Source organism: Lithobates pipiens, unplaced genomic scaffold, assembly GCF_037356315.1.
Source record: "Lithobates pipiens isolate NorthernLeopardFrog02 unplaced genomic scaffold, aLitPip1_a1.2 Scaffold_8, whole genome shotgun sequence".
NCBI classification, from domain to species: Eukaryota; Metazoa; Chordata; class Amphibia; order Anura; family Ranidae; genus Lithobates; species Lithobates pipiens.
Genome location: NW_027507903.1, coordinates 137,742,219 through 137,765,552, shown reverse-complemented (window position 1 = coordinate 137,765,552; position 23,334 = coordinate 137,742,219). Strand labels below are relative to the sequence as shown.

Sequence of the window (23,334 nt, the reverse complement as noted above, 5' to 3'; positions counted from 1 at the left end):
GAACACCATACCAACAGTGAAGCATGGTGGTGGCAGCAGAAGCATCATCGTGCTTTGGGGCTGTTTTTCTTCAGCTGGAACAGGGGCATTAGTCAAAGTAGAGGGAATTATGAACAGTTCCAAAAACAGTCAAAATTGGCACAAAACCTTCAGGCTTCTGCTAGAAAGCTGAACATGAAGAGGAACTTTGTTTTTCAGCATGACAACGACCCAAAGGACACATGCAAATCAAAGCAATTGCTTCACCAGAATAAGATTCAAATTTTAGATTGGCCCAGCCAGAGCCCAGACGTGAATCCGATTGAAAATCTGTGGGGTGATCTGTGCACAGGACGGCATGTCTGACAGATGTGGATTGTTTTTGCAAAGAAGAAGAAGAAGAAGATGTGCCATGCTGATAGAGTTATACCCAAAAAGACTGAGTGCTCTAAAAGTCAAAAAGGTGTTTCAACAAAACATTACTGACATTTTAAACAGGGGTGTGTAGACGTGTGTGTGTCAATTTTAGTCTCATCTTGAAGATTCTGCGGCCACATTGAAAAAGGAGTTATGGTCAGATGAGACGAATATTGAATTATTTGGCCTCAACCCCAAACAATATATCTGACGGAAATCCAACACCGCGCCTCATCCAAATAACAATTCCTGCAACAAAGCATGGAGATGGTAATATCCTGTTATGGGGGTATTTCTCTGCAGCAGGGACTGGAGCACTTGTCAGGATAGAGGGAAAATGTATGGAGCAAAATACCATAACATCTGCTGACCTCTGCCAGAAAGTTGGGGGGGGGGGGGGGGGGGGTTTACCTTCCTACATGACAATAAACCAAAGCACAGAGGAAAAAGAAGAAGGTAAAAAAAAGAAAAAAAAAATATATATATTAAGTCCTTACAAGGCCTAGTCAAAGCCCAGTCTTAAACTATAGTGAAAATATGTGGAACGACTTTAAGACTGCAGTCCTGAAACGGTCACCATCAAAATTAACTGAACTTGAGCAGTTCTGCAATGAATAATCGCAAAATCTAGATGTGCAAAGTTAATAGAGACATATTTCAGTAGAATAAAAGCTGTAATTAAAAGCAAAAAGGTGGTTCAAAAAAAATACTGACATAAGGGGGGGCCCCTTTTTCCAACTCATGGATTCTGCTTTTTGAATTTTTTTTCACTTTTTTCCTGACATGGTGGTATATGTTGCACTGAGTAAATACAGCTGGATAAAACAAAACCAGTCTTCATATTAGGCAGCAAAAGCAAAAGCAAAAAAATAAATAAATAAATTTCTATTGCCACTCACCAGCCACTTTATTAGTTACACCTCACTAGTTCTGGGTTTGATCCGCTTTTTCCTTCAGAACTGCCTTAATTCTTCGTGGTATAGATTCAACAATGTGTTAGAAACATTCCTCAGAGATTTTGGTCCATATTGAAATGGTAGCATTATGCAGTTGCTGCAGATTTGTCAGCGCCACATACATGATGAGAATCTCCCATTCCACTACATCCCAAAAGGTGCTCTGTTAGATTGAGATCTGGTGACTGGAGGCCATTGGAGTACAGGGACCTCATTGTCATGTTCAAGAAACCAGTTTGAGATGATTTGAGCTTTGTGACATGGTGCATTATCCTGCTGGAAGTAGCCAGACAATGGGGACACTATAGTTATAAAGGGATGGCCATGGGCAGCAACAATACTCAGGTAGGCTGCGGCATTTAAACAATTCTCAATTAGTACTAAGGGGCCCAAAGTGTGCCAAGAAAATTTCCCCTACACCATTACACCACCAGCCCGGACTGTTAATAAAAGGCAGGACGGATCCATGCTTTCATGTGGTTTGTGCCAAATTCTGACACTACCATCTGAATGTCTCAGCTAAAATCGATACTCATCCAAACAGTTAACTTTTTCCAATCTTGTCTAATTTTGGTGAGCCTATGCAAATTGTAGCCTCAGATTTCTGTTCCCAGCTGACAGGAGTGGCACCCGGTGTGGTCTTCTGGTGCTGTAGCCCATCTACTTCAAGGTTTGATGTGTTGTGGGTTCAGAGATGGTATTCTGCATACCTTGGTTGCAGCGAGTGGTTATTTTAGTTACTATTGCCTTTCTATCATCTCAAACAAATCTGCCCATTCTCCTCTGACATCAACAAGGCATTTTCGCCCACACAACTGCCGCTTACTGGATATTTTCTCTCTATTGGACCATTCTCTTTAAACCCTAGAGATGGTTGTGTGTGCAAATCCCAGTAGATCTGCAGTTTTTTAAATACTGATGCTCGGTTTGAACTTCAGCAAGTTATATTCACCACGTCTAGATAGCTAAATGAATTGAAGCCATGTTATTGGCTGATTAGCAATGTATTACCAAGCAATTGAACAGGTGTAGCTAATAAAGTGGTATACACACACACACACACACACACACACACACACACACACACACACACACACACACACACACACACAGTGCAATTAGCCAACTGGTGCAAAAAAGGATTACAAAAGGATTATAGCATATTACAGCGAGAAGGATTTTTGTTTCGGACGTCAATTTCACATTAACAAAATGTGAATGCGGCTTTAAAAAAAAAAAAATAAAGGGAAAAAAGGAGGACGCAAAGACTAATGAATTTTATCAATTTATATGCATGGTTTACATGTCATTTTATAAATGAATGGTTTGACGCACATATGATAAATTAGGTACAGGTTTTATTAATATACGTTTTATGATAAGCGCTGCACCAGTTGGATAATTTATATACATTGAAAAGGGGAGTGTGTTGGGGTGCTGGCAACTTTTGACTAATTGCACATATCAGTTCACAAGATTGAAAAACATACAAAAAGCGCATGAACAACCAAGTACTTTTTTTCCCCCCCCCAAATACAGCATGAAATGCCCAACACCCCTTTCTGGTTATTTTCTTCTGTTCATAACTCGATTGGGAGATTTCCCTTTATTTCCTGTCATGTCGACACAACAGGTAGCAAAAGGAAAATTTTAGACAAGTGTCGCCAGAACATTTGTCCCCATCAGAAGGAAACTTCATCAAGTGTGCATTTTGCCCTTTTATCTCCCTTATGCTTCCTACAATGCAGTGGACCATCCAAGTGGACATAGAGTTAAAAAAAAAAAAATAATAAAAAAAATTTAAATAAAAAAAAAATTGCAGAGCGAGCCCGCGAGGGGCCCTGTTACTAAGTGCTACCGTATGTCCACTTAGATGGTGGGGCTTCTCCGGAGGCGCCGTTCATCTTCGGAGACTTGTCCATAAGGAATAATGATTTAGGTGGAGCTGTTCTTTAAAAAAAAATTAAAATAAAATGTGTTTTTAACCACTTCCCACCCGGCCAATGTACATATACGGCCGGGTGGGAGCTCTACTTCTGAGAGGACGTTCAGGAACGTCCTTCAGAAGGAGGGGGATCGCGCGCGCGTGCCCACGCAGCAGCGCGATCCCGATGTGCTCGTGTCACCCGGACACGGCGCATCTCGGATCAGCATGAGGGCTCTGCGATTGGCCCTCCTGATCACATTACGGCCGTCATGTGATGTAAACAAACAGCCGGTTGCTAGGCAATCGGCTCTCCTCTCCTCACACGGAAGTCGTCACTGAGGAGAGGAGAGCAGATCGCTGCAGCCGGCTGATGATCAGTGAGTATGATCTGCTTTCACAGCTTTTTACTAACTCATCACCAGTCTAGTATAAACCTACAGTGTAAACACACGTCACCACAATACACATGTCACCACACATGTCCTCAAAACACACATGTCCCCAAATAAAAAAAAACATGTCCCCCACATATGTCCCACTAAAATCACATGTTCCAATGATTATCTGCACACATATGTACATGATCATTTGCGTACATATGTCCGTGATCACACAAACCAATTATTATACACTTAATGGAATTTTTTTTTACCAAAAAACATGTAGCAGAATACATTTTGGCTTAAATTTATGACAAAATTAGATTTTATTGGATTTCTTTTAAAAAATAGAAAATATTGTTTTTTTTCCCAAATTTCAGCTTTTTTTGCGCTTATATCACAAAAAATAAAAAAAACGCAGTCGTGAAAAAATACCACTAAAATAAAGAAAGCTCTATTTGTGCGAACAAAATGATAAAAATTTCATTTGAGTACAGTGTAGCATGACCGCGCAATTGTCATTGAAAGTGCGAGAGCGATGAAAGCTGAAAATTGGGCTGGGAAGGAAGAGGGCGAAAGTGCCCTGTATTGTAGTGGTTAAGCATACACAAAAAAAATAAAAAAAAATAAATACAATTCAATCATGTAAAATTTTCAGTGTGCTATTGTTGACTGATAAAAAGGCAACCCCAAAGACATTCCCCCTGAAGCAATCAAACACAGGTTTCGCAATGACTATTCATTGCTTTTACCAGAATAATAAGGTCAACAGTACAAGAGGGTACAAAAGCACAGCACTGTTGACACTAGCAGTCCACTAGACATACAAAAAATATATATATACACATATACACACACACACACACACACACATATATATATACGTACCATATAAAATGGCTTTGCCACGAATAGAAGATTCCACCAGGGTACTGAAAACACTGAAGGCGTCTTAGACCATTACATAAAGCAGACAACTGATTAGTTTAGGCCAGGCAGACCATGCCTGATAGACTTGCAATAAGATAAGCAATGTACAACATTCTGCAGCACCATAAGAGAAGCGTCTGTATATCTAGTGAGCAAAATACACCAACCACACACACACACTGTTTGGCTGGTCAAAATTCGATCCTTAGGTAAAATAGGCATATATGCACCTTGCATTTACCCATTGTCTGGAGCCACTTTTACCAGAGCTCTTTCCACACATACAACTGCTACACATGAAATCTATAGTTTCTCCATAAAGCCTAATAACTCATCTTGCCTGTCACTTTAGTTTGTTTGGGCCAAGCTGGCCCAACCTATTTATTACCTCTACTAATTACTGTAGCCACCACCAGTGCTGTAGAATTTATATGTAGCATCCCCTATATAGAGTATGCAGGGTTGTGTTCCGGTGTTCTGCCAAAAACTGTCCCCCCATCGGATAGTGTCCGCCCCATACTGCGCAGGCGCAGCGCTTGCGCAGTATGGAGGACAAGGAGACTCGGAAAGTCTCCGAAGATGAATGTCGCCTGCGCACTGAATCCAGCTGCAAGCCCCACCATCCAAGTGGACATACGGTAGCACTTAGTAACAGGGCTCCTCGTGGGCTCGCTTCGCTCTGCAATTTTTTATTCTAACTCTATGTCCACTTGGATGGTGGGGCTTGATCCTGGACTCAGTGGGAAGGCACCGTTCACCTTCGGAGACTTTCGGCATCTCTAGGCCTCTGTACTGCGCAAGAGCAGTACAGGGCGGACACTATCCGATGGGGGACAGTATTCGACACAACACCGGCAGTAGCATGGTGTCTGCTGCAATAACAAAGTCAAGTCGGTTGAGTAGTTCTTATCCTTTTACTGGAAGCATAGTATTTCTATTAACCACTTAAGGGCCAAGCCTAGTTCTGACACTTGTTGCTTACAAGTTAAAATCAGTAATTTTTGCTAGAAAATTACTTAGAACCCCAAACATATACACCAAAGACTCCGGAGAATAAAATGGCAGTCATAGAAATATTTTATGTCACACGGTATTTGCGCAGCAGTGTTCATTTTAAAACACAATATTTTTTGGGGAAAACACCACTTCACTTTTTTGCATATTGTAAAAGATGTTACGCCGAGTAAATAGATATCAACATGTTACGGTTTAAAATTGCGCACACTCATGGAATGGCGACAAACTACTTAATCTTCATAGGCGACGCATTTAACACTTTTACTGGTTACCCGTTTAGAGTTAGAGAGAAGGTCTTTTGCTAATATTATTGGTTGCACTGACGATCGCAGCGATACCTCATATGTGCGATTTGAACACAGTTTACATTTGCAGGCATGACTTCTCTATGCGTTTTCTTTGGTGTGCAAGCACGTGGGGATAGGGGGTTTAAAAAAAAAAAAAAAAAAAAAAAAAAAAGATTTACCCCCTTAATGACCAGGCCACTTTTTGTGATGCAGCACTGCGTCATTTTAAAGGACAATTGCGTGGTCAGACGACGCTGTACCCAAACAAAATTGAAGTCCTTTCCTTCCCACAAACAGATTTCTTTTTGTGGTATTTGATTACCTCTGCGTTTTTTTGCGCTATAAACAAAGAGCGACAATTTTAAGAATATGATTTATATGATTTTTTTTTTTTTTTTTAAACCAAAAATAAACAACCCCAACAGGCCTATATTGATTGGTTTGCGCAAAAGTTATCACATCTACAAAATAGGGGAGAGATTTATGGCATTTTCATTATTTCTTTATTTTACTAGTAAATTATTACACATGATTTATATAGCACCAACAGTTTGTGCAGCACTTCACAAAAATGAAGCCAGACATTACATTTGCATTATAATTTGGTACAAGGGGAATCAGAGGGGCTTACTCACTAAAGATTACAATATAGGAATGGCTGTAATCCACGATTTTTAGCGAGACTGCGACATTGCAGCAGACAGATCGGACACTTCTGCCACTTTTTTGGGACCATTGAGATTTATACAGCGATCAGTGATATAAATAGCCACCGATTACTGTATAAATGTCATTGGCAGGGAAGGGGTTAACACTAGAGGGTGATCAATAGGTTAAGCGTGTTTCCTCGGCACAGATCACTAGGAACAGTAGATCTCCGACAACCCCTGTCAGAACGGGGAAATCGGCTTGTTTAAAAAGGCAGTTCCCCGTTCTGCTTTTGTAATAGGCAATCGTGGGTCGCCGGCAGACAGAGTCCGCCCGACCAACGGTCATGCTCCTGCAGCAGAAGCGGGTGCATGCCAACGACTCTAAACATATGGAGGAGCATGGAGGAGATACGCTGAGTGACAATCAGTGGCTCTCTTCTCGGGGATCTGTGGGAAACGAGCTATTCGTGGTGTTTGGTGGCTCGGTTCTGCATCTACCTAGGTAAGCATGAATCTAAAAAACAAACGTATTTTAACAGACATGGATGGATTAATGAAAGACAGAAGTTGACCGACAAATCTGATTTCTTTTTACAAGGAGGCAAGTAAAAAGTACGTGGTATACTTGGATTTTGCAAAAGCGTTCGACAGTTCCTCACATGACTCATGTGTAAGGTAAAGTCTACAGGCTTGGAAAAAGATCAGTTTGTAAATGGATAGAAAACTGGCTAAAAAACTAATTCAGAGCAGTGGAATTCCCCTAACAGGTATTTCTCTCACTTCCTGTTTGCCTATGGGACAGGAAGTGAAGTCAGATATCCACAACGGGTCACAGATGGTGAAAAAAATCTGAGAGGGATTATAACCCTCCCTTGCTTTATTCAACATGGAAAAAAAAAAAAAAAAAAAAAAAAAAAAAAAGTTTTGCCCATAGTTCTACTTTAAAGAGGTTGTAAAGGCAGAAGGCTGCTTTTTTTTAATTAATTAATTTATTTATTTTAATCTTAATGGATTCTATTAAATAAAAAGCTTTATGTGTGCAGCAACCCCCCTCAGCCCCCCCTAACATTTACCTGAGGTCCCTCTCTGTCCAGCGATGTTGATGAGTGCCTCAGCCACCCAAGATAATTCTGTCAGATTGGCTGAGACACAAAGTCAGATAACCAATAAGGGAAGAGAGGGGACAGGGCCGGGTCAGGGTTCCATGTCTGAATGGATACAGGGAGTTGCAACTCAGCTTGCTGTGGGGGCACTGAACAGAACGAAGGGGCTGGGATCACAGAAGAGGGACCCGAGAAGAGGAGGATCAGGGCTGCTCTATACAAATCCACTGCAATAGAGCAGGCAAGTATGAAATGTTAGTTATTTTTATAGAAAAAAAAACAAACACAAGACTTTACTATCAGTTTAGAGACTAAGGCTCGGTTCACACACGACTTGCCGTGCCGCGACCTGACAAGTCGCCCCCGTTCTGTAGTACGGAACCGTTCTAAGAGGAGCGACTCGAGTCGCTCCGACTTAGAAAAAAGGTTCCTGTACTACTTTTGGGCGACCTCGGGCGACTTGAATTGACTTCTATACAGAAGTAATTTGCAAGTCGCCGCTGAGGTCGCGGCGCGGCAAGTCGTGTCGCCTCGTGTCGCCCCCAGTGTGAACCGAGCCTTAACCTTTTTCTGACACTTGTTGCTTACAAGTTATAATCTGTATTTTTTTGTTGGAAAATTACTTAGAATGCCCAAAGATTTATATTTTGTGAGCAGAGACCCTAGAGAATAAAATGGCAGTTGTTGCAATCTTTTAGGTCACACTATTTGTGCAGCGGTCTTTCAAACACAAATTTTTTGGAAAAAAAAAATAAAATATTTGAAAAAAAAAACTAAACAGTAAAGTTAGCCCAATTTTTGTATAATCACGATCTTTATTCTAAGGGGAGAAAAAAAAAAAAAAAAAAAAAAAAAAAAAAAGTGATTCTCATTTTAGCCAGAATTGTGCAGCTCTAGTGTAACTCTATACAAGGCATCAGGCCTGACTGCTCTGGACAACGTTGCAGGTGATATCCAACTGTAAGCCATCTGTCTGCCATCAAAGTCTGAGTCACATAAACACTACAAAAAGGATGTGTAAACAGAGGTGGTGTCTGTATACACAAATTCCAAATTGTTCTAGAAGGCTATCGACTTTTAACCCTTCTCTTAGCAACAAAAACAAAAGTAACCGAGATCAGCTGAGCTAAATGCAAGAAAACACAATGGGGGTTATTTGCCAAAGACAAATCCACTTTGCACTGAAAGTGCACTTGAAATATCACTGAAAGTGCAATCGCTCTAAAGGGCTAGATCTGAAAGGGGAAAGCTCTGCTGATTTTATCATCCAATCATGTGCAAGCTAAAATGCTGTTTTTTTATTTTCCTTGCATGTCCCCCTCAGATCTACAGCGACTGCACTTCCAAATGCAGTGCAAAGTGGATTTTACTTTAGTAAACCCCCCCCACTGTGTAATCATCACTGTACACCAGATCTGTGCAGGAACAAGTGCAAACACCCTAGTAGATGGTCTATCTATACACTACCGGAAAACCAAAAAACTCGTTGCAACTAAAAAACAATCCAGAAAAAATAAATAAAAAAAAGCAAACTAAAAAGAGAGAGAGAGACTGTGCTCTTTGCAAATTGAATGTTTAACCACTTGCCGCTCGCCCTATAGCAAATAGACAGCGGCAAAGTGGTTTCATAATCCTGACCGGACGTCATATGACGTGATCAGGATTATGAGCCGCTGCGCGCATCGCGGCGATCGTTGTTGCGGGGTGTCAGTCTGACACCCGGCAACTACGATCTCGGTAAAGAGTCTCCGACGGAGACTCTTTACCACGTGATCAGCCGTGTCCAATCACGGCTGATCACACTGTAAATGGGAAAAGCCGGTGATCGGCTTTTCCTCACTCGCATCTGTCAGACGCGAGTAGAGGAGAGCCGATCGGCTGCTCCTCTGACAGGGGGGGTCTGTGCTGATCGATTATCAGCACAGCCCCCCCGAGGATGCCCACACTGGACCACCAGGGACACCACCAGACCACCAGGGATGCCAAGCACAAGGTATGCCACCCTAGACCACCAGGGATTGCAGTCAGTGCCACAATGGATGCCAATCAGTGCCCACAATGGGCATCACTGATTGGCATGCATTAGTACATTATAATACAATGCCGCCTATCAGTTCCCATCTGTGCCACCTATCAGTGCCAACCCATGCCCACCTGTGCCGCCTAACTAATGCCCACCTGTGCCGCCTAACCCATGCCCACCTGTGCCAATTTGTGCCACCTATCAGTGCCCATCCGTGTCGCCCATCAGTGCTGCCTATCAGTGTCCATCAATGCCACCTCATCAGTGCCACTTCATTGGTGCCACCTCATCGGTGCCCATCAGTGCCGCCTTATTGCACATCAGTGTAACCCCATCAGTGCCCATCAGTGAAGGAGAAAACGTACTTATTTGCAAAGTTTTGAAACTGAAACAAAAAAAACATTTTTTTTCAAAATTCTCAGTATTTTTTTATTTGTTTAGCAAAAAATAAAAACCGCAGAGGTGATCAAATACCACCAAAAGAAAGCTCTATTTGTGGGAAAAAAATGATAAAAATTTCATTTGGGTACAGTGTAGCATGACCGCGCAATTGTCATTCAAAGTGCGACAGCGCTGAAAGCTCAAAATTGGTCTGGGCAGGAAGGTGTTTAAGTGCCCGGTATTGAAGTGGTTAAGCCGCTTTCACATTGCTCTGCAAGAAAACAAAAAATAATAATAATAAAATAAATAAAATGTATGTGTGTTTTTGATGCGTTTTCAGTGTGCCCATTATCCAGCATGCAACTGTAAAACTTGGACGTCCAATTTAAAAAACACAACACAGGTGCGTTTTTTACCACATTTCTGCAAGCCCAACTTTTCAAAATGCACCACACCCGCAGTACAGTGGTGTGAAGAGTCCCGTAGGATTTAAAAAGGGAAATATTTTTCTAGTGTTTTTTTTTAGCAACGTAAAAATGCAGCAATCACACACAGACACCAGTGTGAAAAGGCCCTGGCTGGGCTTGTGAAATACAGTAAAGCTAGCCATACACAGCTCAATTTTCCACCAATTCCTTCTAAATCTGCCAAAATTTGGCTGTGGGTGAACCTGTTGGCACCACAAAAGTCAGCTGGGGGAAAAAATAAAAAAATTTTTAAATAAAGAGAAATAAATTGATCTCTCTCATTCAAACCTACACATATAGGACCTAAAGCTGTGTTTGTCCTAGGGTGAATTCACAGGATGTGTAATATAATACGTCTGTCTCTGCAAAGACACACAAAGCAATCGTTTTCTGTGTGTTGCTGCAGCGTGCTGATATAATGTGCGAATCGCACACCGCCCCCCTACTGCAGCCAGAATGGACACCGCTGTGGTTTACCTCTCCGGCAGCTGTCCGTTGTGTGTGAATACACCTTAAGCCGGCAATAACCATGTAGAGGTTCATCACCCTGTGAATAAAAATTGAAAAGTCAGCAGCTACAAATACTGTAGCCGATGACTTTTTCTTTTTTTAAATTACACACTTACCCCAGGATTCAGCGATGTCTTCACCCGTCCCAGCTTTTTGCCGATATTAGGTGTCAGGTGTTAGGAGTGCAGGTGTCGACATCTTGACTGTGGGCAGCTGACTTTCTATTTGCAGCTTCACAGCCAAGTGCAACTTTCCCTTTTGTGTGACATTTCGTTGTAAGCCAGTTCCTGATGAATTTTCACTCCATCTATGAGCAGGCTGGTTGTACTGAAGTCCATCCATCAACAGTACAGTACAACAAGCCTGTCTCGTTTCCCTCCAGATCACTCTCAGTTGCTATAATATTCTGCTGGTGGGGAAGGCTCCCCGCTGGCAGAACACAATACCAATGAAGGAGAGATTAAAGAGGGAGTCCGCGTTTTTTTTTTTTTTTTTAAAGCCAGCAGCTACAAATACTGCAGCTGCTGACTTTTAAAATAGTGACACTTACCCGCCCAGCGCGCCCGCGATATCGGCACCCGAAGCCGATCTCTCGATCGTCTCTCGGGTGCTGCCGCCGCCATCTTGGGTATGGGAATCAGGAAGTGGAGCCTTTCGGCTTCATTTCCCAGTTCCCTACTGCGCATGCGCGAGTCGCGCTGCGCAATAAGGATGGACCCGCTGCCTCTGGGATCTTTGCGTTTCCCAGCAGGCAGCGGGGGACTTTCGGAAAGGGGCGTAATCTACGCCCCTTTCCGCAGAGAGCCATCCTAGAAGTGGGTGCAGATACTTGTACTGTACAGGTACCTGCACCCCCCTCCCCCATGAAAGGTGCCAATTGTGGCGCCGGAGGGGGGGGGGGGAGGATTCCAATGAGCGGAAGGTCCACTTGAGGGTGGACCTCCGCTTTAAGTCAGTGTTCTTGTGGGAATGGAGCAATCAGCCGTGGTTCAAGGAAAGAAAATTGCTTAATGTATGGCCTGCTTTAAAAAACAGGGTTGTAAAGGTAGAGTGTTTTGGGGTCCCACCGCAGCACTCCTGGCTCCTCCTCTTCTCGAGTGTCCTGTCGGAGAAGCGCTCTCCTGCAGGACACCCGTGCGGCGTGCTCTTGTGTCCTGCTGCTGCATCTGTTCACACGGAAAGCAGGACTCTGCTCCATCCACGGCATCCGCATCATTGGATTTGATTGACAGCAGCAGGGGCCAATTGTTGCGCTGCTATCTATTCAATCAGGACACGAGACACTGTCTGGAGCTGGTGTGCTCATTCTCATTATGGGGCTGAAGTATAAGGGGGGCTCTGCTGCAGTAAAGAAGGTTTTTCACCTTAATGCATTAAGGTGAATAACGCCAAGGGTTTACAACCCCTTTAATTATCCAGTCAGGTGAGAGAAAACATCTTAAAATTTTCTTGCAAATGGTTGTGTATTCCACGAAACACTCCCCCCAATCAACACTGATCCATGGCTGTGGAAACGAAAAATTGCGTAGTCTATGACCGGCTTTAGGCTCTACCTGAACTGTGTGTGAATTCATAGTTAAAGCGATTGCAAAGTCTCGTTTTTTTTTAAGTTAAAAATAACAAACATGTCATACTTACCTGCCCTCTGTAATGGGTTGGCACAGAGCAGCCAGGGTCCTCCTCTTCTCAGGTCCCTCTACAGAGTGCCTGGCCCCTTCCTCCTTTTGAGTGCCCCCACAGTAAGCGGCTTGCCAAGGGGGAACCCGAGCTGAGCCACAGCTTCATGTATCCATTCAGACATGGGGCTGTGACCTGGTCGTGTCCCCTTTCTCACCCCATTGGCTCACTTACTATGATTCACAGCAGTGGGAGCCAGTGGCGCCACACTGCTGTCTCAGCCAATGAGGGGGGGAGTCGCAGGCAGCTGAAAACACTCCAACTTTACTGGATAGAGAAGGAGCTCAGTTAAGTATTATGGAAGCTGAGGGGCGCTGCGGCATACAGAAGGCAATGCATTAAGAGTAAAAAACCTTCTGCCTTTACAATCACTTTAATGCAGTGGTTTAATAATGCATTTGCTCACACCAGTGCTGGGGGGGTTAATGTGTTTACTCACACCAGTGCTGGGGGGGTTAATAAATGTGTTTACTGACACCAGTGCTGGGTTTAGTATAGTATATTATTGCTAGTATAGTTTATTGTTTTTGAAGTTTTAAAAGTTTGCATGCGGCCCCCATGGGATATGAAAACTTGTCATGTGGCCCTCAGGTAACTTGAGTTTGAGACCCCTGCTTTAATGGGTAGTCTATAGTAATACATTGCAAGTTGTAAAAAGACATGAAACACATGTAATTACACAACTCTTTTAGATGTACATTAGATAGATATAAAACAGAAGAGGGTGTTACAATTTAGGCTGTTTAGAGACTGTATTTATACACATCGCTATGTAGTAGAGCTGCACAATTGTTAAAAAAAAAATCGTGATCTCGATTCAACCCCCTGATGATCTCCGTTGCAGAGTTTGCAGATTATTTCATATAACAATTGGAGAGACTTATCTGCTCACTCAACTATAAAAAAAAAAAAAAAAACACACACAAACATCAGGGGCAGTCTGCCAAGTTTTTAAAATGAAAATTGTAACTAGGGGTGCAACGCGATCCAAACAGGTCACCCTGTTCGGATGGGCACATGCCGCAATGCACAGCCTCTGGCTTTGGCCTAGCTCCATAGCAGTGGCCATCTTTGTACACCCAGGCCGTTTACAATGTGATCGCTCTGTCAAATGACGGATCGATCACTTGTAAACAAACCGGTATCATGTCATGACGCCGGTTCCCCTCTCCCCTCGGTGTACTGATCTTTACAGTGGAGAGATCAGATGGCAGCAGCGCTGTAGGCTGGATCTGTAGTGCCCACAGCGCTGCTCTGTGACAAATGCAATCATTGCTCCATACCCGGCCACGGTCAGCCAATATTACAGTGGGGGAGATGTGGATATTACAGTGGGGACTATATGGTGGTGTAATTTTCACAGGTTTTTGCGAATTCAATTATTTGCTGACCCGAAAAATTATGCAATCCGTGAGCGTTTTGATCCGTTGCACCCCTAATTGTAACCAATTTCCTTCTTAGATCAAAAGGGAAACTTCTGGGTGTAAAGAAAAAAAATCCAGGCAGTCTGCCAAGTTTTTAAACAACGTGTAAATGCAGGAAGTTTAACCACTTAAAGCGGAGGTCCACCCTAAAGTGGACCTTCCGCTCATTGGAATCCTCCCCCCCCCCTCCGGCGCCACAATTGGCACCTTTCAGGGGGGAGGGGGGTGCAGGTACCTGTACAGTTCAGGTATCTGCACCCACTTCCGGCATAGCCATCTGCGGAAAGGGATGTAGATTACGCCCCTTTCCGAAAGTCCCCCGCTGCCTGCTGGGAAACACACGGATTCCAGAGGCAGCGGGACCATCCTTATTGCGCAGCGCGACTCGCGCATGCGCAGTAGGAAACCGGGAAATGAAGCGGAAAGGCTCCACTTCCTGATTCCCATACCCAAGATGGCGGCAGCAGCACCCGAGAGACGATCGAGAGATCGGCTTCGGGTGCCAATATTGCGGGCGTGCTGGGCGGGTAAGTGTCCTTATTTTAAAAGTCAGCAGCTGCAGTATTTGTAGCTGCTGGCTTTTTTTTTTTTTTTTTTTTTTTAAATTTAAAAATTTTTTTTTTTTTAAACGGCGGAACTCCCGGCGGACTCCCGCTTTAAAGTCTAAATCTTTTTCTGACACTTGTTTAAGGAAACAGTAAAGTAAGCCCAAATTTTTTTTGTTTTAATGTGCCGCGAGAATCATGATCCATCTTCCAAGCAAAAAAAAAGGTGATGCTCATTTTAGCCAGAATCGTGTAGCTCTACTATGTAGTTAGTAGGAGGTCCTACCTAAACAACTCATTCAATTTGTTGAACTACTACGAGGCATTTCCTTTGATCCTCTTAGTTATATGTAAATCTAGAGACATTTGTACAATCCAATTGCAACATCTTAGACCAGGTAAAATTATGCAACTCTCAACTACCTTCTACTGAGGTCATCTATTGAAAGACGAAATTTACTCCATAGTTAGCACAACTCTTGCATATAATCATGCTGGCATTACACATACATGGTGATTTTCAGGATATTTTAAAATGCTTTTTGGTTACATATGTATGCTCCATCGAACATTTGTGGTCTGACTTTCCGATCGTGTGTACACAAGTCCATCGGACAAAAGTCAACGCATGCTCGGAATCAAGTACAAGCCGGAGCTAGAACTAGCGTTCGTAATGGAGATGTCACTACGTTCGTAATCGCTAGCCAACATTTGTGTGACCGTGTGTATGCAAGACAAGTTAGAGCCAACATCCTTTGAACAAAAAGCCACGGTTTTGTTGTCGGATAGTCCGATCGTGTGTACGGGCGTTGGAGTTTAAAGAATAATTCCAGCCATGGTAATATACTATACATAACAACATGACAGTTTGGACTTTTATATACCATATCTGGCTAATGCCCCTGAAATCTGGAAATCCCTGAAGCATACACTGCTATTCCAGTGATCTCCACTTCCTTCTGGGACTGGTGCTGAGCCGCTGCACTCTTGCTTACAGAACTCAGGAGGTTGGCTGCTTGGCACAGGTATCATTTAGAGAGTGCTTTGCATGTTCTGAACGAATGCAAAGCGTTCTACGATTAGATGAGGGGAAAAGGTGACATCACACTCTCATCCACCATGTCCATTCAGGGAATGGCACACTTGCTGAGCGGCCGACCCGAAAGCTATTAGAGATCACTGGGGTAGTGGCGTCTACTTCAGGGCTCATTCACACGTGGGTCAATACCCTGTGTTTAAGCAGTATTTATTTAAAGCGGAGGTCCACCCTAAAGTGGACCTTCCGCTCATCGGAACCCTCCCCCCCTCCGGTGCCACAATCGGCACCTTTCAGGGGGGAGGGGGGTGCAGTTACCTGGATAATCCAGGTAACTGCACCCACTTCCGGGATAGCTCTCTGCGGAAAGGGGCGTAACTTACGCCCCTTTCCGCAAGTGCCCCGCTGCCTGCTGGGAAACACACAGATCCCAGAGGCAGCGGGGAGCGTCCTTATTGCGCAGCGCGATTCGCGCATGCGCAGTAGGGAACCGGGAAATGAAGCCGAAAGGCTCCATTTCCTGATTCCCATACCCAAGATGGCGGCGGCAGGACCCGACAGACGACCTAGCGATCGGCTTCGGGTGCCGACATCGCGGGCGCGCTGGACAGGTAAGTGTCACTATTTTAAAAGTCAGCAGCTGCAGTATTTGTAGCTGCTGGCTTTAAAAAAAAAAAAAAAAAAAAAACGCGGAGTCCCGGTGGACTCCCGCTTTAACATTTTTAAAGCTCATCAGTCCTTCAATGCCTGCCATGAATATTACAATGTACACCATACAGTGCTGTTCACACAGGAGTGGTAGCATTGTATTGTATTGTGTTGCATTAAAAATGAAGCTGCATGCCTTGATTTTTCAACTCTTCACTTCCACCAGATTAACCATAGGCAGTTAAAAATAAGCTTATGGGCATAACGATCAACGAAAGGCTCACGGCTATCCGAAGGGATTCACAATACAAATTCGGCAGCCATGGATATCCTAGTCACAGCTCCAACAATTTAATCAATCATTCTCTTTTATAATTTATTTGATAAGCAGACCCCCTAGAATCCCCCCACTTTCCTCCCTTACCCCCCTTCTCACCTCAAGCAGCATATTGCTTTCATGGAGCATCAACGCTTGTCAGCCACCTCCACTGATTTCAAAATGAAAAACTCTATAATAGCACTTGACAGCACCTAGGAGTATTTAAAGTGGTTGTTAAGCCATTTTGTGTATTTTATAGATCCCCCTCTGCTCAATGAGGTTATATGCCCCAGTGTAAGTTCAACATAAAATAATATGTTGCTCTATATCTTATTTCAGAGTGCATCTCAGCGTTCACATGACTGCCCGCCGCTTTCCTCCCTGATCTGAGAAGTACAGCGGGAGGGGCTGAGAATCCCTCACTGATGTCAGCCAAGAGAAGGGGAGGGGAGCGGCGGCCAGTCACATGAAATAAGGGATACAGCAAGGGCTGGGTGTTTCTCCCACCTCCCCCCGCGATTTTTTATTTTTTTTTTCTTAATAAAAAAAAAATATATAAAAATAAAAAAATAAAAAACTTGATTTACGATTCAAAATCGATTTTTTATTATATTAAAGTGCATCAACAAAACTGCAAAGGAAAACCCTTTCTCTAACTGAAAAATCAGTGTGCAACAAAGATTGTTAAACATCCAAATTATTTATACTGTATTTGGATTGAGGTTTTTTACTGACATTTTGGAAGAAAATTGGTATTTAAGTAATTGAGAAATAATTTACTAAAGTGTTCACAGCCTAGACAGACAAGAAGATTTATTGACATTCCTTATTAATAATCCAAATGTAAGCTATTTAACTGCTAGGAACTGTTAACATAAATCACAGCTGTGGGCAGGATTATTAAGGTGAGGCCGCGGCTTCGGCCTAGCCCGCGATGGCCGAGATCACAGGCGGCTGACTGACAGTTCAACTTCTCCCCTGCATGCGGTCACACACAGGAGAGGCTAGGGGACACAGGAGGGTCGTGTGTGAAGGCAATAATAGGAGGATTGCAGCGGTGGGGAGCTTGGGGGCCTCAGACACACAACACATGTCTGCTCCCAGTGTTAAGTGCCATTTCGGACATGCCCCCTGCTATGGAAACTCTGAAGGGAAAAAAAATAAAAATGTAAAATCTGAATCGATTTGAACTCACAACTCGATTCAAGATTAAAATCATTTTTTTTTTACCCAGCCCTAGATAAAGCATATATTTTTTTATGTAGACCATACACTAGGGCACATAACATCATTGAGGGAATCTATAAAGTAGGGGAGGGCAGCATCAGCCAGGTATTTTAGATAGAAAGGGCCAAATTACACAGCACAAGCACTGTGCTGTTATGCATGCTTTATTTGGGGGGGGTTACAACCACTTTATAAATGCTTCACTAATGCGCATAAAGTGTTAGCTGGGTGCTGAAGGAGAGGCAGTAGAGACTCCGATATCCCAAAATTAATTTAAACAGAGAACTAGGACACAGCAGCTCCAGACACTTCCTGTTTGTACAGAGCAGCTGTGTGGTAACACTATTTGAAGGCAAAAGTATCAACCAATCAGCAATAATGACAGGCAAGGACAGAGGCACTAAACATTAGTCAGTGGCAAAGCTTTGTCAGCAAAGTTGAGCTAGACCAAGCAAGTGTCAAAGAGATCAAAGTATAAGATGACATCCTGCGCACAAGTCCGATGTCTGCTATCACACTACAACATAAATACACCTTAAAGCAGATCATTTCCTCTACATCACTTTGTGGCAGTTTGGGTAGTTATACCAGTCATGACCCTGGCATCTTTTTAGAGCCAGCAATGTTTTTTATTTATTTTTTTAAAGGCCATATGAGCGCCTAATTAGCCTCTCTGGGCTTTCCCTCCGGTGAGCCCGGAACTAATACCAGCAATTTCGCCGGCTTACCATAGAGTTGATCGGTGACTAGACCTGATCATCTCTAGGGTCTAAAACACTTAAAGCGACAAGTATTTATTTTGTCACGTCCGGTTTGGGCAGAATGTAAACAATCCATTTTTGGATTGGGAAAGCATTTGTTCAAACCGATCTTGGTTTTATCAGATGAGTTTAAAAGAGCAGATAAGAGAGAGATCGGAAGTCTAATAGAACCCAGATGTCTTAGCAGAGAGGACCTGTCATGCTTTATTGGGATCACAAGGCATTCTGATAGCAATAAAAGTGCTTTAAAAAAAAAAAAAAATTTATAAAGGAGACCATGTAAAAAAGTAACAAGTGTAAACGCAACTACTCAGGAATCATACATCTCCCAATGCAAATCTGCTAATAAAATAAATGTTCTATAATAGAACTATAATTTGTCCATATAACATACACAGGCTAAAAAGTCTATGTAGTGGTGCTCGAGGAAGTTAAAAAAAAAAAAAAAAAATGTCCAAATGATGCAAGCAGGGCTGCTATCATAATAGGACAGAAACCATATTCCAGGGGCTGCGAAGAAAACACAAGTGGAGAGGCGCCTCTCCACTTGTGTTTTCATGTAAAAACTTAAAAAAAAATTCAAATAGAAGAAAAACATTTTTTAAAGCTTCATGTACTGACAAGAAGCATGCCGAAAGGAGAAAAAAAAACAGTGAGAAAGATTAGCTGATCACTGTGCTGCCTCTCCTTTACTTCCTAGTTACAGGATGGATTGGGGTTAGGGCAACCTCAGCTCACAGGAAGTGGGTTGACTGATGCTGGCCCATCAGGCTAGGGACATCTACTTGCAGAAATAAGTACTGCACAATAATTCTCTGACCTGAATGTAGATTTTGCAGCAAAACCTGTTTTTTTTCCTTTATCTCATAAGGGACTATTCATTTTTATCTTAATTTTGGCTGGGGGTCAGCTTTAAATGGGCACTGCCGCCTTACCCTGCATTGGCAGGGTGACGTTTCTATTGTTCAGACATTGCCATGTGGCAGGTATTTACATCTTTCTATAAAGTTTATGTATAGCAAAAAACTTTAATTTTGGAGCAGAGAAGAGATAACACTCCTGTAAAAAGGATTTAGTTGAGATTTCCCTTCACTTCTTGCCCTGGTGACATCAGTAAATGGGAGGAATATTCTACAAAGTAAGGTGAATTCACACTTTGACAATTCCCACCAGAACAGATGTCTTTTGCATTACCTCTTCTGGTGACAACTATAATATTTTGGATTTCATATCACTTTCTGTTGTGGTGGCACAACAGAAAGAGTGAATGACACAGACAGCAATCAAGATCGGACATAGGTTTTAACCAATAACACCACTAAACTTCTAATTCACTCCCTGGTAATCTCTCTCCTCATTGGCTTATCTTTACATATGCTATCCCCTCCTTCAGTCCATTATGAATGCTGCTGCCAGACTCATCCACCTTACCAACTGTTCAGTGTCTACTCCTCTGTCAATTTCTCCCCTGGCTTCCGCTAACCCAACTAATTCAATACTAACAATAACTTGCAAAGTGATCCACAACTCGGCCCCCAACTACATCACTAACCTAGTTTCAAAACGCCAACCAAATCAGTGTCTTCGTTTGTCTCAAAACATACACCTCTCCGGTTCCCTTTTCACCTCCTCATATGCTTGCCTCCAGGACTTATTCCGGGCCTCTGCCATCCTCTGGAACTCCCTACTCAAATCTGTCCATCTCCTATCCTGTCCACTTTTAGACGATCCCCGAAAATCCTCTCTCTTCAAAGAGGCCTATCCTGCCTCCACCTAACAACTGTACTTTTATTTTATCCTTCAGCTTATTACCTTTTGTATCGCTTGACTCTCCCTTCTAGATTTTTAACTCCAACGAGCAGGACCAAATGATTCCCTGTAATAAATTACTTTGTAACTATTGTCTGCCCTCATGTTGTAAACTATTGGCGCTGTATAATAAAAATAGGTTTTAACCTTTTCCAAATTGCCACGACTAAAAAAAGTTTGGACTTTAAATGCCTGAATGTAAAAAAAATGAGATATACCAAAAATATAAGCAAAAATAGTTGATATGCTGTATAAAACATTTGTGAACACTGCTTCCTATAACTGGAAGCTATAAACAGAAGACCCTGTAACTACCATTTTCCACATCAGCAATTCTCAGCATGCCATGAAGTCTGAAAGTTTCCACCACTATTAACCAAAATGTTTCAGTTTAATGCAGAACTGAACCCTTTTAATTCTTGCCTCCCTCCAGCGATGCAAACCCCGCAAGCTCCTGTGCCAACATTTCCCAGTTTTGTAACTGACCTGTTTGGACACTGCATTCCGGCGGTTGTCAGCGGTAACATGTCCACTGACACCCGATATCTGATCCGATCCTGTCTGTGAAATTCAGATGGCTGGTTACCCCATTTTCCATCCTTCTGAAGGATTGGATCAGATGAAAGTGGACAGGCTCCCCATAGAGGAGAGCGGGGCTCCGATGGGTCCGTCTCAGTACAGTAATTGGAGACAGATCTGTCATCCGCCTGCTCAGTGGAGCGATCCTGCTGAGCAAAGCGGAGTCTGCCGAGCGGACCGCCTGTGTGAAAGGACCCCAAGGATTTCAATATACATCGATCCAAAGATGCTGCTTGCAGGACGTTTTTTAGCATCCTGCCAGCTCACCGCTCCAGCGTGAAAACCCGCGGGCTTTCACAATGGCGATGCGTTTTTTTTTTGTTTTTGTTTTTTTTTTAGTTCTGTAGCGCCTCTGTGTGAAAGGGGTCTAAGAAGGAAGAGATCAAAGTTTCTAGTTCTAGATCTACTAGCACAGACAATGTTAAAAAACTTGTCAGACTGCCCGGTTTCTTTTTATTTTGACAGCTGAGTAGAGAAGTCTCTGCACTTGTTAGATGAAAGAATCAGGGAAACTCTACACTAGAGAGCGTGAGGTGGGTTGAATCGAGATCACGATTTATTGTGCAGCTCTACAGCCCTGTGCTACTTTAACTGCATGAACACACAATACTGTACAAATATTAAATTAATATTATTTCCATGCAAATAGAGTCCTTTGTTATTGGTATTTGATCACCACTGTTTATTTTTTTTATGCCATTTCAAAAAAAAAAAAAAAAAAAGTTATATATATATATATATATATATATATATATATATATCTACTTACGGTTATAAAACATATCCAGTAAAAATCAAATTTCCTCATACATTTAGCATTTTTTTTCTTCATGACCATTGGCATTTTTACAGTGATCAATGCTATAAAAATTGCAATGATTACTGTGAAAATGTCACTGGCAGTGAAAGGTTTAGGTATATCCTAGTACGTGTTCTAACTAAAGGGGGGGGGATGGGACTGTGTAGGGGAGATAACAGATCGCTGTTCATACTCTGTATGAACAGACGATCTGTCCGTTCTCTCCCTCAGAGAAACGGAAACTGTGCATTTACACACAGATCCCGGTGTGCCCCGAGCGATTGCCATCATCGCCGGGCACTCGCATTGGCTCAGTGGGCGAGCAGGAGGCGTGCATGCACCCCCTAGTGGCCATCTATAACTGCGGCAGCTGGTCAGCATGCGGTTAAGGTTCGAACTGTATTTATTTTTTTTATAAACAAGTTACGCTTACCTGCTCTGTGCAATGGTATTGCACATAACTACCCCGATCTTCCTCTTGGGTTCCCTGCTGGAGATTCTGGCTCCTCCCCCTTGCAAACTGCTTGCTACAGGGGCACTTGTGTGGGCTCAATCCTGAGCCACATGGCATGTGTGTCCATCGTCACACAGAGCTCAGCTCTGCCAATGGCACCCACTGCTGTCGCTGAGCCCAAGAGCAGGGGGAGTCACTGCTCTCCAGCACAGATCAGGTAGAATGCAGCAAACACAGGGTACATAAAAAGTCTTGAGAACCTCTTTAACCCTTGCAGCACAGACCAGCTTTAAGTTCAGGGCAAAGTAATACACTAACATGAAAAATCACTGTTGCCCAGAGCAAGCAATCAGGTTTTATTTTCAAATTGCAGAAACAACAGCTGCAAACTTAATGGTTGCTATTGGCAACGAACGCTCGCCTCCAAAAGGCACAGCCGCCCCCCCACAACATAGGAAGCCGTACAGGTTAACAATGTATAGAGAAGCCGAGAAGGTCACAAGGTCTGAGGGTACAGTCCCCCCGATAAACACTGGCCCTAGGAGCCGGCCTCCTCCGTGCCCCTGACACCACTGTGCCCTCATCACCACCTCCCCATTACCCCCGCACCACAACCCTCACCTGCAGATCTGCCGCTCAGTTTCACAAAGCGGACCAGCGGCTCCCCTCCACCGGCTTCCGCCGCCATCATACGCGGTGCACCAACAAATCGTTCCACCCGGAAACGAGGACCAGCACAAAGTGTCCGCTTATCATGTGTACTCACAAGGGGGCAGGCTAGAGCGGGGAATCCCAGGCATGTGCTCATCATAGTGTGTCACAGGTGACCACGCCACGCTGGACACCCCCTGAGATGGATCAGTCCTGTCTGTGTATTTAGTACTGTAAAATCATGCAGACATGGTGAAGGGGTCCACACAGAGTAGTCTGGATGGGGGACATAGTCCAGGATAAAATTGGTATCCTGAGAGGTCACAGGAGATGTATAACCTGAGAGGGGGGAGGGGACAGAACTGACCCTGGCTTTTC

General features: G+C 43.3%; 1 protein-coding gene across 2 annotated transcripts in view; it reads right to left on the bottom strand.

Annotated features, from left to right (window-relative positions):
* Nucleotides 1–23,047, bottom strand: part of KLHDC10 (kelch domain containing 10) — a 78,969-nt gene extending 55,922 nt beyond the window's left edge. The window contains exon 1 of one of the 2 annotated variants that reach the window (XM_077473007.1): nt 22,927–23,047. In XM_077473007.1, the coding sequence (XP_077329133.1) occupies nt 22,927–22,996 (70 nt within the window). In that variant the 5' untranslated portion in view covers nt 22,997–23,047. The remainder of the gene's footprint in view (nt 1–22,926) is intronic. The other variant, XM_077473006.1, reaches the window with a different exon arrangement.
* Between the last annotated feature and the right edge of the window lie 287 nt (nt 23,048–23,334).